At 34.5% G+C, this 16,839-nt stretch overlaps 2 protein-coding genes across 2 annotated transcripts; one reads left to right on the top strand and one right to left on the bottom strand.

The window, feature by feature from the left end:
- Positions 1–263: 263 nt before the first annotated feature.
- LOC125222096 (WD repeat-containing protein PCN-like) lies at positions 264–6,052 on the top strand. The gene is made up of 11 exons (XM_048124537.1): positions 264–523; positions 614–757; positions 1,139–1,445; positions 1,552–1,615; positions 1,749–1,862; positions 1,983–2,145; positions 2,377–2,527; positions 2,623–3,218; positions 4,027–4,208; positions 4,783–5,043; positions 5,483–6,052. The coding sequence occupies exons 1-11, from the start codon at positions 362–364 to the stop codon at positions 5,778–5,780; spliced, it is 2,442 nt and encodes an 813-aa protein (XP_047980494.1). The 5' UTR covers positions 264–361; the 3' UTR covers positions 5,781–6,052.
- Positions 6,053–9,061: 3,009 nt separating this feature from the next.
- LOC125223899 (protein SOB FIVE-LIKE 6-like) lies at positions 9,062–10,075 on the bottom strand. Its single transcript, XM_048127208.1, has 4 exons — positions 9,707–10,075; positions 9,564–9,605; positions 9,421–9,481; positions 9,062–9,179 (listed from the first exon to the last, which is right to left on the bottom strand). Exons 1-4 carry the CDS (start codon positions 10,022–10,024, stop codon positions 9,166–9,168), a joined length of 435 nt encoding a protein of 144 aa, XP_047983165.1. The 5' UTR covers positions 10,025–10,075; the 3' UTR covers positions 9,062–9,165.
- Between the last annotated feature and the right edge of the window lie 6,764 nt (positions 10,076–16,839).

Genomic DNA, 16,839 nt, shown 5'->3' with positions numbered 1-16,839 from the left:
GATGAACATATGCGTTGATACATGAACACATACACATACACAGCGAATATAATTCATTACTATCCCATTTATCGAAGCGAGGATTATGCTATAAATTTTGTACTAACAGTATCTAATAATGTGTCGAAAACAATATGGGCCTAAACCAAACACAAAAGCAGGCTTTTGCAGACCCGGAAATCGTAGCCGGATCCAACCCGACCCGGCACAATGATACGCTTTGCCCTCTTTAAACCCTACTTTCGTCCCCGCCTTCACTCTCTCTCTCTCTCTTGCTTCTCTCTCTACTGAGTCGCACAATTCCTCACATTCCCTAATTTCCCCCAAAATCTGGATTGATTGACGATTCAAATCAGCGGAAATGGTGAAAGTCCACCGAATCAGTTCGGTGGATTGGACTCCATCGCCGGTCCTAGCTCTGGCGACGAGCGCCGACAGCTCGCAGGTCGCCGCCGCGCGCGCCGACGGCTCCGTGGAAATTTGGCTAGTCTCCCCTGGCTCCGTGGGCTGGCACTGTCAGCTTGTAATATTTCTGCTCTTTATGCTTTTATGATGGTGTAATTGAGCTGAGAATTAGCTGAAAATGTTGATTAATTTTCGGTTTCGTGTGTAGACGATACACGGGGACCCTGATTGTAGAGTGTCTTCGCTGGTGTGGTGTCAGTCCGGGCCGAGGGGCGGACCGTTGGGGAGATTGCTGTCTTCCAGCATTGATGGGTCGATTTCGGAGTGGGATTTGTTCGGCTTGAGACAGAAGGTTACTTCTGCAGCTTAATTATGCTGATTATCATTTAATTTTCTCTGTTATGTATTGGATGATTCAATGTGACATATCAGCTACTTTAATTAGGAGCTCAGTTTTACAAATTGGGATAAGGTTTGGTATTAGATAAGTATGATACCATAATGTAGCTTGATTGTAACTAATGAGAGCTAATGGTTAATTTGGGATTCTGCAAAGAACTCCATATTGCTCAGTATAATTTATTTAGTCGATATGTTAATGTCTGTAAGAATCTGTTAGACCTCCAAATTAATTTTATGAGGTGTAGGGCTAATGGGCGTGTCTGTAAAGATTTTAGGTGTTTTGGTCAAGTTATTGATGGTTGCTGGCTTTTTTTGCTTTGTACTGCTGCAGACAGTTCTAGATTCTATTGGTTTCTCGATTTGGCAAATTGCTGCGGAGCCATGCAATCATTTGAATGTGAGACGGGAAGCAAAATATTATCAGAATGGTCAGACTAGCCCTTCAATTACCAGTGAAGTTGATGATGTGGAGACTAGTGAAGATGAAGATGATGATAAAAGTGTGGCGCTGGTTCATGAGCAAAATGATACTGAAAGTACCAGACTAGCAATGGCCTGCGATGATGGCTGTGTCCGGATCTATCGTGTTTCTGATGCAGAAGAACTTGTATATAATAGAACGCTGCCTAGGGTCAGTGGTGAGACTTCAAGCCCCTGCATGACTGAGAAGCTTTTTGGTCAATGTCATTTTGGTGTATAAAATGCTTATGATTGTTTCTTATCCTTTGTTTCTGTCTTTTTTAGGGCGCACACTTAGTGTAACCTGGAGTTCAGATGGAAGTAGGATTTATTCAGGGAGTAGCGATGGGTATGCTGGTCTTCTTTATTCGTGAATGTTTAGCATTTCTTTAGCTCTTGTATGGGTTTCATTAGACTGTTAATATATTTGTGGTTTTTTGTGTTTCTGATAACTCATTAATTTTTATATAATTTTCTTTCAGGTTCATAAGGTGTTGGGATGCTAAGTTGGCTCAGGAGATATACAGAATAACTGTTGGTCATGGATGTCTGGGTGGTGATGATGATCTTTGCATATGGTCATTACTTGCATTAAGGTAAGAGCGGGTCAAATTGCTCCTCTTGTATTTCTGCTTGTGTGCTGTGTTTTATTGAATATTGGAATTTCATTGTTTACTAACAGGGTGTCCGCTTGTGTCTGCGTTTTGTGGTATCAGGTGTGGAACTATAGCCAGTGGGGATAGTTCTGGTAGCGTGAAGTTCTGGGATGGTCAGTTTGGAACACTTCTGCAGGCACATTCAAATCACAAGGGTGATGTAAATGCCTTAGCTGCAGCTCCCACCCATAACATAGTATTTTCTGCTGGTTCTGATGGTCAGGTATATTCATATGCTTCTTATGCCTGTTGTGGTTTTGGCAGTTTTCTACTCTTTCATCATGGTTTAACTCACAGCAACTCTTGCCTTGAAAATTGGTCATCAAATATTCAATCTTCTAATAAGTTGTTTTACTTAGAAATGATCGCTCCTTGGTGAAAATGTTTGCAGATGATTATTTGATACTGTAATTTGGTTAAACTATAACTTATGATAATTGCCTTCCTTTTGTAGATCATACTGTATAAACTTTCTACTGAGGCTGTTGATTCTAGTGATAAAAAAATTGTCCCAGATGTCAAGAAATGGATCTATGTTGGCTATGTGAGATCTCATACACATGATGTAAGGGCATTGACCTTAGCTACACCTATTAGCCATGAAGGTAGGTTGGCGTGCATAGTTCTAATTTTTGTATCACCTTCTCTCTTCTTATAGTATTCTGACTGGTAGCTAATGTGCCTATTTTCCTATCGGCAGATCTTCCTCCTGATGAAAAGGTTAAGAGGTCACGAGGTCCAAACAAGCCCCTTGATTTTAGTTACCATAAATGGGCTCATTTGGGTGTGCCCATGCTTATCTCAGCAGGCGACGACACGAAACTTTTTGCATATTCTGTAAAGGAATTTACTAAGTATTCTCCTCATGACATATGCCCTGCACCACAGAGAATGCCAATGCAACTTGTTCTTAAAACACTTTTCAATCAGACTCCATTGCTTTTGGCTCAGTCTGCAAATTTCTTAGACATCTTTTGTGTGCGATTGCAAAATGGTGGTGCAACTGATATCAGTCCTAGCTCGTCTGCTGGGTCTGCGCGCACTGATTTAGTGGCCAGAATTAAATGCAAGGCTTCTCGGAAGATCATCTGCAGTACAATCTCTTCATCAGGAACGCTAATTGCCTACTCAGATCACGTAAGACCTAATTTATTTGCTTTGCAAAGAACCAAATCAGGCAGCGGTTGGGCTGTAGATAAAAGGAAGCTCCCTCAGAGATTGCCATTTGCCCATTTCATGGTTTTCAGCTCTGACTCTTCAAGACTAATATTAGCTGGGCAGGACAGAAAAATATATGTATGTATTCTGTTTCCTTTTTCTTGTTCATTGATATCTGTTTGCTTTTTCTATTATTTTTTGTTGGTTGGGCATACTTGATTAGAGACCATATATCGATTAGATAGAAATGAAAAAAAGAATAAAGGAATACTTTTTAAGTATAACCTGATCCCAACCTATATGATGAAAACAAAGTGATTCCTACTAAAATTCAAGCATTAGATTTCCTGAGAACCATCTTTTATCCAAAGGGATAAATGATGCTAATATAAAAGCTTAATATTTTACCCAACTACATATTCCTCAGTTCCACAGTATTGCAAAAACATATAAATAGGTATTCATAGTGAACTGCAGATATGAACATAATGTTGAAATTCTGCACTTTCTTTTGCAGTTTATACTTACACAAGTTTTATTCATGTTGTGGTTTGTGTTGGCTTTCACTAGTTTGATGTCTCGTCTTATAGTTAACAACATTATCACTAGTAATTACATTTCTTATTAGTTGTTTATGTTAAAAGTTGTTGCATGGATCATTACATTTTTTTTACATTCTAAGTTTATAAGGTTTTGGCCTAGATAATGAATTTTCTTTAATTATCTATTGTCACTTACCATGTTTAGATTTAAGGTACTTGATATGTTTTTCAAGTTGATCATGTGAAGAGTTTGAATTATGTTAAGGGCTCACTGGCTCAAACCTTCTTGCTAGACTCAAGTAAATGAGATGTTATCTTGCTAGTTTATTTTGAATCAAGTTCCCAGTTGTTTTTGCTGAATATTTTTGTTATTATTTCTCTGAATGCATCTAATCATGTTGTAGGTTGTAGATGCTGAAAGCGAGAATCTTGTCCATGCTTTCACTCCTTGCCGGAAGGACAATGTTGATGGTTTACCACCTAGTGAGCCTCCCATTACAAAAATGTTTACAAGTAATGATGGACAGTGGTTAGCTGCTGTCAACTGCTATGGAGATGTCTATGTCTTCAACCTTGAGACTCTAAGGTATGGTTGATGGCATTTTTCTCTATTTGAATATTGGGTATGAATCAAGTTCTCTCGATTGACTGCATGTCAGTCAAACTTAATTTCTCTTCTTAGCTACTAGTGGGTGTGTAAAAGATGTCAGATCTTAGTTGAAATGTTCAATAGGTTCTTGTGTATATTAATTTATTAATGCCTTCACAGCTCTGTTATATTCATACTGATATGCAGCTCTGTCCCTAATGCTAACACTGTAACACATAAATTTAGTTTAAATATATATTTTTCAGAGAATATAAAGAACTAATATGATACTTAATTTGGAAGGAATTTTGGGTATGCATTCACCCCCCCCCCCCTACAAGAAAAAAAAAAATCTGTCAAGACAAGTATTAGTGAAAAGCAGTGACAGGAACACTAGGGGTGCGTTTATAGTTTATACCAAAAATCTGTCTGGGGCTTAATGTACCTTGAGGAAATACAAATTGTGTCTTCAACCCTTATACCCTGTTTTTATTTATTGGTGATCTGGAAGCATGTAGTATGAAGAAAAGATGAATCTAAATTCCTAATTGTTTTTTTTTGGCAAGTACAGGCAACACTGGTTCATCTCAAGATTGGATGGAGCTTCGGTTACTGCTGGTGGTTTTACTCCTAAAAATAGCAACATTCTCATCGTCTCCACCTCTTCAAATCAGGTTTATGCATTAGATGTGGAGGCTAAACAGTTGGGGGAGTGGTCCATGCGTCACACATTTTCTCTGCCAAGGAGATATCAAGAATTTCCTGGGGAAGTTATTGGTCTTTCGTTCCCCCCATCCTCAGCTTCATCTTCTGTTATTGTCTATAGTCCCAGGTAAATTCAATCTCCCTTATCTAAAGTTACTAAACTAACATTTGAGATAACGATGAAAACTAATGTTACCATAATAGCTTTAGTGACCTAGGCTGACTTTATTAACTGGTAGAGGCTAGAAACCTTACACGAAGTTGGAAGACACACTTCCTTCTTCCATAACCCAAGCACTGGAAGGAACTGGGTTCATTTTCTTTTCTAGAGCTGTAAGCTAGCTAGATAACTTATACTTGCACATTTAGTTTTTTGTGATAGACGTAGTTATTATAGGGTAGCTCCACGTGTAGTTTTTCTTGTATTACTCTTTTGTTATGCATTAGACGCAATATAATGTCGAGTAGTTGCAATTCAAGGCCTCAAGGAACACGGACAACCATGTTTGTCTTTATTTCTGCTTTCTGTATTTCCATTTCTTGTGTTGACAGTTCTGGTGTCCCAGGGCTATGTGCTTGATCGACTTTGGGATGCCTGTCGATAGAGACGATGACACCGACTTAGCAAATGGTCTGGGATTAACAGGAAAGGGGCACAGCAACGGTAAGCCTAAGCGGAAACTGCAGGGATTAGAATCTAAGCACGGTGGTAAAAGGAACTTCGAAATTTGTGCATTTAGAGACCCTGTTTTATTTGTTGAACATCTGTCGAAAAATTCTCTCGTGGTCATAGACAAGCCATGGGCGCAGGTTGTTGGCACATTCGACGCCCAGCCTGTCCATAGACATATATTCGGGACATAACACTCCGTCACGGGGCAGGCGTATTAGGCTCGGAGGCGGCGAATGTTGCCTTCATCAATTTTTGATCTTGCTTCTCTTTGTACTCTCTTTTCAAGATGCTGTGGTTGTCTTGGGCCATGTTGTGCAATGTATCTGCTAACAAGTTAGTTTTTCAATGTTTAATAGAACAAAATTCAATTTAGAAAGTCTAAATTACTTTTATTTTTCTATTGCTAATTTCTTTCGTTGTTCTGTAAACAAAAATTAAGAATATAGTTGATTATTTACTTTCATGAATGTTATGTATTTTGAGAAATATTTTTAAATTAAATTATGTCGCTTTCTTTATGATTATGTAGATTAAGGAATAAGTATGTAGTTAATTAAGTGAAATGAGAATATTCATTAGTGTTGAGACATTATTTTCAGTTATTTAAGTAAGTAAGAATACTCATCAGTCAGGTGGAGTGAGAAGAAATTAGACATATTGACAGAATAAGTTAAATTTTTCTAAAAAAAGAAATGACTCGTATGCAATAGGATGTTTCAAATGGAATACAACTCAAAATTAATGAAACGAAGGGAGTACAATTTTATCAAAATGTTTCCCAATTGAATATTGAGACCAAATTTATTTCATTTATTATTTAGTTGATTTTCAAAATTACGAGCCGAATCAAAATGTGACCAAATTTTATGTAATTTTTCGGCAATCCCTTTCATTTATAGTGATAATAAAACATTATATCATGATGCACAACTTAGTTTGTTTTATCAATTCATTTTTTCAAATGAGATATAATAATTTCTATTTATTTATTGATTGTGATGGTGACTCAAATTAGTTTTAAAGAGGAAATAATCTCACCTATTCAATTGCACTTCATCATTATAAGATGTTTATCGCTTCTCTAACTAATAGATGATCTTACTAAGCTATGTTTCATTATGAGTATTGTAGTACTAATAAATAAGAAAGTTAATGAATTGGGGAATCGTTTTGAAAAATCCTATATATATCAAAATACACTTTTTCATGGGGGCTGTATGTATTAAGAGTAAGAAAACCTTTCAATAATTCAAGTTGTAACTTAAATTAAAAAGGTAGCAAGATTCCAATTCAATACAAAAACAATGCACAACTTGTTTAGTTGTTTATTATCATTATTTGTCTAAACTACTTTATATTCTTCTTAATCATTTACTTGGGACTTATTTAATTTCTCTTTCGTATGATTGGAATGGATAATATTTATATTGATAAATAAATTGAAAATGCAATTAAATTATGGAGAGAATCCAAATTTACATAAAATATTGGATTCTGTAATTACATGAATTGAACATATCTATTCACACTGAGCTGGATTTGGATGTTATTTTATTTCTTATTATTTTGTTTCTAAAAGTGTGGACATGCATAATTTTTTATTGCCAAGAACTGAGCACACGTGGATGTTTATCCTTATTTGATTTATTTACTTTTCTTTAATATTATATTTATATTTTATTTTAATATTTTATTTCTTTTGGTGTGAACACGCGTGTGCAAGTATTTTATTTGAATAGTTGATGCAATGAAATATGTAATAATTCTGTTTTTTATATACAATGTGGACAAATATTTCAATCAAAAAAGGGGGCAAACATTTGAGTAGCAACAAAACAATTGATAAAGAAAACCTACTAATTGGACTTATCTACCACTCAAAAAGCAAGCTAAATTAGTTGATTACAGCTGAGACTAATAAAACTAAAGAAACACTTAAGCACAAAACATCTATGCACATGCCTATAACAATCAAACAATTAGTCAAAATTTAAATAAGATTAAGTTAAATATATGGTACTTAATATTAATATGGAGTTATAGTTTTTGAGCATTTTTGTCTATTTTTGAAAAAAAAATTTATTTCTAGCTTTTTTATTTAATTAATTAAAATGAATTTGACTTTGTCACAATTTTATGCAATATGGCCCAAAATTATGAATCATAAATTTAATCCATAATAAATGACTCAATTATGTAGAATTTTATAGCATGGGGTTGTCCTTTTCCTAAACCCTGTCATTCCCAAAGATATGGGCATCAAATTCACTAGCACTTTAATACAGATTTATTTTGGGAGAATTCAATTCCAACAAATTTCAATAATTGCATGAGATTATACATATTTATGGGGATCACAAAATTTTCATTATATATGTAGCTGTCATAAGTGGTGGGATGTCCCTTTTGGACTTTCTGGTGAGAAAAAAACAACAAAACAAAAGTTAAAAGAAACACCAAAATTTCATCATAGATATTGTCCTCTTTGTATTTTACAACAAAGTATATTACCAATTTATTCACTTTAATTTAATCCACCTCAACTACTTCTTGTCTACTACTTCTTGTCTAAGGCTGGCAACTCTCCCACTCACACACAAATGCAGCCACTCATCCATGCCTTTAAAAGACACTAATTTATTTGTGTCAAAAGAGGGTGATTTGTGGTCTAATTAGTGGGGTTCTTGTTATATCAAGATTTGATATTAAAAAGTTGAAAAAAATAAATTAGGTTCTTTGATGGGGTCAGAATTAATTAGAAGATATTTAAAATGAGTTACTTTTTAATCAACCTTAGTTTTTTTTTATATAAAATATTTTTCTGATTCGTGTTGTAATTTAGTCAGACTGCAACAGATATAGTGATACCTTATGAGGTTAGATATTTTTACTGGATAGTTGATATCAAAATAGTAAAGAAAAATGAAGCATTAGAAAGCAAAATAAAACGTGAGATAGTAAGCTCCGGGGCAAAGGGAAGGTCTAGGATAGTGACCGCGCATGCTTGTTTAAAAACAAACGCGTGGCTCATAGGCAATGGTTTGGTCAAAAGAAACCGCATTAGCTAAAAATGAGAAAAATGTGAGAAGCTTCCAGGGAGAGGTACGGTCTACAACTTCTATTCAAGAATGAGCGGCAAAGTGAAAAAAAACTAAGTTTAAATATGTCATATCTTAGTCTTTAAGTTTACCATTAAAAAAGAACGACTGCAAGACTTAAAGACAGTAGCTTGATCAAAAAGACCTCGAACACAATTTATCATTCCATCATTCCATGACTCATCCTCGTACGAATCACAAAAGTTGCACAAGCGCATCCAACGAATCAGGATATCGATTATTGATCATTTTTTGCGAAAAATGAATGGAATTTTGCCAACTTTTTTCCCTCTTTTGTTTAAAATTTTATTTTGATCAATATTTACATTTACTATGATCTAAGGCTTGCTCCCTACTCCATGGACATGAAGAAATAAACAGAGGTAGAAAAAGATTAAAAAATCAAGAAGATAAATACACAGACAACAATCTTGGAAATTCAGATGCCATCCCCATTTTCATTTGTCACCCATTATTCTCACTGCCTCTTTCCTGCCAAAACCAAACCAGTCACAAATTTGTTAAATTATGAATAAATTATAAATTTTGGTCAAATTCTTGTATATTCTCATAATTATATTCAAAATAAATGAAATTTTTTGGCCAAATGGTTATTAGTTTTCATACTGATATAGTGAAATTAACTACATTGGAAAGAATGAATTTTTTTAGATAATGTGACATTAATTTAATTTTTTTAATGTAATTAATTAATTAAGTGCTCTGTTTTCACCTGATTTCCCTTTGGTTGAAGATTTGAAGAAACTCAGGCGCTTCTTCGTCACGGATTCGCCCTAATTCATAACCAAACACACAAATTCAGCTGCAATTGATGGAGAGGGAGCTAGAGAGAGGGAGAGAGAAGCGGCGCGGTACCTCAAAATGCGCGGCGGAGTCATCGGAAGGAGGTGCATTGCTCTGCAATTCAGCAACGGCGGCGTAAATCAAGCGGAAAAAGAGGCAATCGCGATCTGATTTGCGAAATTGAGCGCGAATTAGGTTTCAATTGCGCGAATTACCTGCGAGAAGTGGAAGATGGAAGAGCTAGCCGTGTCGTCGAGGCACATCGCCTGCTTCTCCTTCTTCGCGTGTGCTCCTTTGCTCTTGTTGTTCTTCTTCGTCTTTTTTTCCTCCGCCGCGGCGTAGTAGGCGGAGTGGTGCGGCGGCGCCGACGAGGCGTCTGATACCATCGACTGATCTTCGTCGGAGTAGGCGGCGGCGCCGGCTTTGTCGTGGTAATTGGTGTGGAAGTAATCTGTGGAATTGGAGATTTGATCGAAGTAGGTGGTCCAGCCGGATTCGCAGCCGCTGGAGTAATCGGAGGTGGATGCGTTCATGGCTGTGGAGAGAGGAGATTTGGTTGAAGATGAATGCTTCTTTTTGTATGTATTTATAAAGAGGGGTGAGTTTATGTGAGACCAAATAAATCAAATCCTAGACTATTTTTTGTTTCTATGCTTTACTTTCATTCATTCATGAGAGAGAGAGTAGAGAGGGGTTATTTCGTTACAACAGTGTAAACAGAGCTTGTGTGGTCGGACACAGTAAAGTGAAAAAGGTTGACGCTGACGTCAGAAAGCAAAGACGTTGCAATGAATGTCAGTGACAATGGATGAAGAATGAAAAATGGAAACGAACTAGCCTTCGGAACTGGCCATACAAGGAACGAGTCAACAAAAATTTTTTGGACTTCATAGTTGATGACAAAGTTCGTCAACCCACGACCCCACCTAGATCTGCCATTTGGGGGGAATACTAAGCACCCACAAATGGTAGATAGTTGGAGATGTTTCATTGTAGGTCGGCGGCCTGTGAGGGCTCGACAGTATGTCAGACACAATGAAGAAGTTTGTTGTTAGCTTCAAAAGATAAAAGAGGTGCAGTGGTCGTTACTGATAATGGAAGGCGAACGAAAGTGAATTCGAATCCCAAAGGGCTGAAGTGAAGTTGTTGCACTAGGGTCGACAACAACACGAAAGTGGATCCAAATCTCAAAGGGTGGGAGTGGAGTTGTAGCACCGAGTCGACAAGAAAACGAAAGTGAATCCGAATCCCAAATGGTTGGGTGGAGCTATTGCACCGTGTGATCTATGACAACTCTAAAAATTGAATTTAATGGAATTTTTCGATATTTATGAGTCAAACAGTGAAATAAATCAAACCCAACCCCACATATATCTATCCTTGTGTGGTAAAATATTGAATAATATCTAAAGCAAAAACGCATTAAAAATATGTCATATTTGTGAGAAGCAAGGGAGAGAAGTCTATAGCCTTATCCATTTCACATCATTCCATTTTAACATGTGAGGAAATTACCACACTATTCATCCATATAATAATATTAATTAATGTGTATTGGATCTCACTCATTATCAACTAAGGAAAATGTCCTACTTTCAAATAACATGAGCTAGTGCTATTGAGATTTACAAGAAAAGAAAAGGGCGGGAGTGGAGTCGTCGCACCAGGGTCGACAAGAAAACGAAAGTGAATCTGAATCCCAAATAGTTGGGTAGAGCTGTTGCACCGTGTGATCTACGATAACTCTAAAAATTGAATTTAATCGAATTTTTCGATACTTGTAAGTCAACATTGAAATAGATCGAACCCATCCCCACGTATATCCGTCCTTGTGTGGTAAATATTTGGAGGTACCATCATTTCTCACTCGAGGCAAAATATTGAATAATATCTAAAGCAAAAACGCATTAAAAATATGCCATATTTGTTAGAAGCAATGGAGGGAAGTCTATAGCCTTATCCATTTCACATCATTCCATATTAACATGTGAGTAAATTACCACACTATTCATCTATATTAATTAATGTGTACTGGATAATTTGGATTACTCTCACTCATTATCAACTAAGGAAAATGTCCTACTTTCAAATAACATGAGCTAACAAAAGAAAAGAACTTTAGCTGCTGGTCACATTCATACACAACAAGAATTAATACATAATCATTTCATCATTAGTTAATCACGACACTACTTTTGACTAAAGGGAATTTGATCACATGCTATAAGAGTAATGTTGTTCAAAGATAACATGGTTTGTTATAATTTCGATTCATTTGTTAATGATTTAGTAAAATATTCAATTCACTTTAAACACATTTCCCACTTATCCCACTATAGTTTAGTTATTTCAACACATTTAGTTACACTTATTTTTTTATCTATCTTATTTTACTTTATCTTTAATTATCTACTATGTTATTATTTATTCCACTCTATTACTAACACTCTTCATTATTCTATGCGCACAAAAAAACACATCAATTATACTAGGACGTAAACAGTAATTTTGTAATTATACTTCCCTTCATTTAAGTCAAATTGTTGCATTTCTAGAATCTAATAATAATGTAAAGGAATTTCAGCATTAAATAATATCATTAATTTATCATTTTTATAGTTTGCCATTGCTATATAGCTTTATTCATGTTAAAAAGGTTATACATATGTAAACTTTGTCTTATTGAATTTCTTCCACCTAGAATAGTTTACACAAATACACAAAACTTTAAAAGTTTAAATAGTAAAAAGCCCTCCCTCTCATGATTTTTGAGAGAGAAAGATGGTGTCAAAAATGAATAAATGAGGATTGGCCCATTGAATATGTGATGTGCAGAAGCCAGCCAATGTAAAGGGTACATATGATCATAGGCCCATCATGTGCTTCTGCTAACATGCACAGGCAGGTTGTGATAGATACATTAGTACTTGTATATACTCCCTAGTCCCTCACATCCTTAAAAAATAAATAAATTTGTAAATGTCACAAGTTTAATGCAATTGGTAAAGTAAGGATAGGTGAGAAAAGCCGTAAGAGTGAGAGACGGAAAAGGTAGCGGAAAAGTGTTAGTGGACTGTGAGTTTCACGTTATAAAGGATGTGTAAGTATCAGTTTGCATCACAAACATATCAGTTCCTGATATTGAGTCAGAAACTGATATTATCAGCGAATTGATATTGAGTTGGAAACTGATATGTTTCGTGATGTAAACTGATATAAAATACAAAACACATGAATTGTTTACCTAGTGAGATACAATGGTCAATGTGTATCTATGTTTGGGAGCGATGTGAAGCCTGCGTTGTGGACTGATTTACTTTCGTTCATGCTTCGTATTCTAATAAATCAATGTAATTTTAAAGGTACCAATAGAAGGACAAGACAAGAGGGGAGAGAGCAATATTTTATCCATTATTCAATGTCACCAATTGTGTTCATTAAAAAGAAGAGATAAGAATATTGATAATCAATGCATGATCCAAATCTGACGAAGTAAAAGTTTGTAAGAATGTATATATAGATAGTTGTCAGCATTAGATGACATTGGCTCAAAGCTGAAAATTTAAGTAATTAATATTATAAAGTATGGAGCCAAACAAAATAAATTAAATAATATGTGGAAAAAATATGTAAATATATATGGTCCCCTAACAAAATTGTATCTTCGAATGAGTTTTTGAAGTTCCAAGGGTTTCCATTGGTTTCCTCTCACAAATTGGACTTTTATATAAGTACTAAGTATTATATAATATGTGCAATCGTTTTCATTGATTATTACAATTGACTCAAGAACAATAACCAAGTCTACATCAATTGACTACCAAATCCCTATCTCCCACTCTTCATGAGAAGTGTTTTTCTATTATAATATTCTATGAGTTACCTAATCTAATAGTAGTAGTATATTTTTATATCTCCCACCGTCTCTATCTATTGGCATATACTACTCCTACTTAAATTACTACTTTCTCCGTTCCAACTTAATTGTCACTCTTGAAGTGGGCACGTATATTAAGAAATGTAAAAAAATAGTTAATTGAAAAAGTTAGTGGAATGGGTGACCCATCTTTTTATATTAATTTTATAGGAGTAATAAAATGTGAGTAGAGTGAGTTAGTGAAATGTGAGACCTACTTACCATTTATGATAAAAATGAAGTCTGACAATTAAATTGGGACGAACTGAAATGGAAAAGAGTGACAATTAAGTTGGGACGGAGAGAGTAGTATGCTTGAATGTGTGAGTCGATGTATCAAATTTAGCTTAAATGAGAGCAACAAATAATATAGCCATAGGTCACATGAGTGTGTAGAATATCAATATATAGCAACAAATTTTTTGGTAATGAAGCCTCAAATCTAAGTTGTCCAGCTTACAAAATTCCAAAGGCATGGCTTTAATCACTCCATTGGATTTTTAGAGTCAAATCAAGAAGAAAAAAAACTATCTCAATAATTCATAGCCATCAATAAATGTATGAGTGGACCTAACACAAACTCACCCACACAAATACAAAAATTAAAATAAAATAAAAATAGAAAAAGGACTATCATTCTCAGACTTGACACCCAATTTACATCCACACACACTAAAATGGAGAAAGATCTTTTGTTTTTAGCTTACTCTCAATTAATATCACTTTGACACTATTTGTTAACTTCCTCTGACTAAATCGAGATTAATCATATTGTCAGTTTCACACTGACAACACTGAAAATATTGCAAGGTTGCTAATTTTATCTATTTGTGATATTGTAATATTTTATCTCCTTATTCTTGGCCCTTATGGGGCTAGTAGCACTTTTAATGCTTAGCCCTATTATATGGTACTACATCACTATGATACAAGTTTTCAAATATCTTCTCTATTGAAATTTATGAAATAATTTAGTGATGAATATATTGATGAGATTAAATTATTATATCTTCTCTACTTGCATATGATATCAAATTTGTTTGTAAAGTTGGAAAAGATTTTCAAATTACTTGTGTCTTGTGCCTTTTTTTATGAATCTAGAAAAGTTCAAAATAAGAAAGTGGCGAGCAAAGTCCACTTAGAATTATACACCGTCCAAAAAAAAAAGGAACTAAGACAACATTAAAGACACACCAAAAGAAAAACACCTCCAGTGATATCTCACACTCCTGACCTATTAGTTGATTAAAAAATATATTACCAACTGAGTTGCACTTCATCAGCTCAGTTACACCTATCTCTTTGAGCATATGTATCGATTCCGCAACAAGTATAAAAAGAATAACCTAAACAATATATCGCCAAAGCCTCCAATCGATGTACAATGATCTTTAAAAACTTTATCCAAAACTATTGGATCATGTTCTTGACATTCATTAATTAGTCTTTGTACATTTTACTTCAATTGTGAAAACGTTTATTGTGCACAATCCAAGCTTCATGGTTTGAATTCGTCCTCTCACATGAGTGACTCTTTAAACAAAAATAGTAATTTGTTTGTTTTACCTTTTTGTTGTTATTTGGATGATTTAATTTAGATGTTTGGGAATTTTTATTAAAGAATTGGGAAATGTCAAAAACTCACGTGGACCAGCATTGAGTTTTTTGGGAATAGGTTTAGTCAAGTACCACACGTGTGTTGTTCCACTCCATGTGCTTCAAATTTCTGTCTACTAGCTTCCCTTTATTTTAATATTTTCGAAATTTTAATTTAGAAAGTTTTGAGTTAAATTCGGTTAAGTAGTTTGCAATCTATATATACGGTGATAGCAGTCTTGTTCTGCGTGTGGCGTGTGTTATAGTGTTTTTATCACAGTTGTTGCGGCTCACACCAAATCAGTTGTTTACCCATAGATATTCAGTCAAGTACTACGCCTTAAAGGAAAATCGATTGCTTCTTGGTTCGAGTGACATTTCACCCATAACCACAACTCATCCAGTGAATTTTCAACAACAGTTGATCGTGTGTCCACATAGTTTCACCAAAGCTTCATCTTAATCATGAGTAGATCGTCCAGATTTGGGTCCAATGGCAATTGCATAATAAGAAATTATTGATTCATATAAATATAATGTCTCTTGTTTCTAATTTTTTTAGGTAAAAAATGTCACTAATTTATCCTTAATCCAAGTATTATGTTTTGGTAATTCATTACAATGAAAAGAAAAGAATAATTGCTTTGTCCAAGGTTATATTTAATTTAATAATAAAAAGTGAATATAAATGAATAAAATGGTAGTGATAAAATGCAAACTCATATATTGTACAAACTCCAAACTATGATCTGAACCGTTAAAAAATATTAACAGATAACAAAATAGTAGCAATAGAATATGTCAACACAACATCATCCGCTGACACTGCGTTGACATTTTCTGTTGCAACTATTTTATCATCTTTTAACATTTTCTAATGGTACAGATCATAGTTTGGAGTTGTACAATATTTAGAGTTTTCAATTAGGAGCTACTTTAGCTCTTGCTCAAAAAGACATTAAAAGAGGTTTAGCTTATTCGAAAATGTCCCAATTGGGTTATATGATGTTAGCACTAGGAATGGGGTCTTATCGAAGTGCTTTATTTCATTTGATTACTCATGCTTCATCTCACCGCTCCACCGAAAATTCCCTCTGCCCCTACCGTACTCCAGCTTGGTAGTTCCACCGCCTGTCCAGGGTTGAGCCCTGGGATTTGACGGCGGACTTAAAAAGCCACCTGATTACATTTGTGAATAAAATCTATACTAATATAAAAGCCGAGTTTTGACCTTAATTGCAAATATTTATAAGTTTTGGAATGTTTTGTAAAATGTAGATATTTTGGTTGGTCTACCAAAAAATTAATTCAATTTATCAATATGGTTGTTACAAATTAATCACCAATCAAAAAAATTATTTGAATTAATTCATCTAATTATATTTCATGCGATAGACCATGACACTAATTAGAGTGATAAATGTGTTGTGGAAGTTTTCTTCATAAAGATTAATAAATTTTTGGCAGTTACAGATTTTTAATAATTATAATTTAATCTTAGTATTCAATTATAAGCACTACATAGTAACCGCCACATTATTACACACTATTTGGAATTGTATTAACCATAGTAATTTAATAAAAATTTTAACACACTATAACTTCTCTATAATTTTTGTCTATATATATGTGTCATTCACTAGCTTATTACTCACTTTCTCATTACCTTTATCTATAATCTATTCCATCACTAAATTTTCTGCAAAACGAATTTGATTTCGGTATGGTTCTTGCTCTTTATCAATAGTATCTTTTTATATTTCTTCATTTTACACATTATTTTAGTGTGATTATTATGTTACTAATATTTGTTGTTATGTTCTTACCAGAGGATAG

This window comes from Salvia hispanica, chromosome 4 (assembly GCF_023119035.1).
Source record: "Salvia hispanica cultivar TCC Black 2014 chromosome 4, UniMelb_Shisp_WGS_1.0, whole genome shotgun sequence".
NCBI classification, from domain to species: domain Eukaryota; kingdom Viridiplantae; phylum Streptophyta; class Magnoliopsida; order Lamiales; family Lamiaceae; genus Salvia; species Salvia hispanica.
This window is presented reverse-complemented; position numbering and strand designations above follow the sequence as displayed.

Bases quoted from the DNA above. Each gene is read 5' to 3' on its own strand.
- LOC125222096 (XM_048124537.1), top strand. From the start codon at position 362: ATGGTGAAAGTCCACCGAATCAGTTCGGTGGATTGGACTCCATCGCCG. The intron at 1,616-1,748 runs GTATGCTGGTCT...ATTTTCTTTCAG, and splicing joins TATTCAGGGAGTAGCGATGG to GTTCATAAGGTGTTGGGATG. The intron at 1,863-1,982 runs GTAAGAGCGGGT...TTGTGGTATCAG, and splicing joins TGGTCATTACTTGCATTAAG to GTGTGGAACTATAGCCAGTG.
- LOC125223899 (XM_048127208.1), bottom strand. From the start codon at position 10,024: ATGAACGCATCCACCTCCGATTACTCCAGCGGCTGCGAATCCGGCTGG. The intron at 9,606-9,706 runs GTAATTCGCGCA...GCTGAATTGCAG, and splicing joins CCATCTTCCACTTCTCGCAG to AGCAATGCACCTCCTTCCGA. The intron at 9,482-9,563 runs GTACCGCGCCGC...GTTATGAATTAG, and splicing joins ACTCCGCCGCGCATTTTGAG to GGCGAATCCGTGACGAAGAA.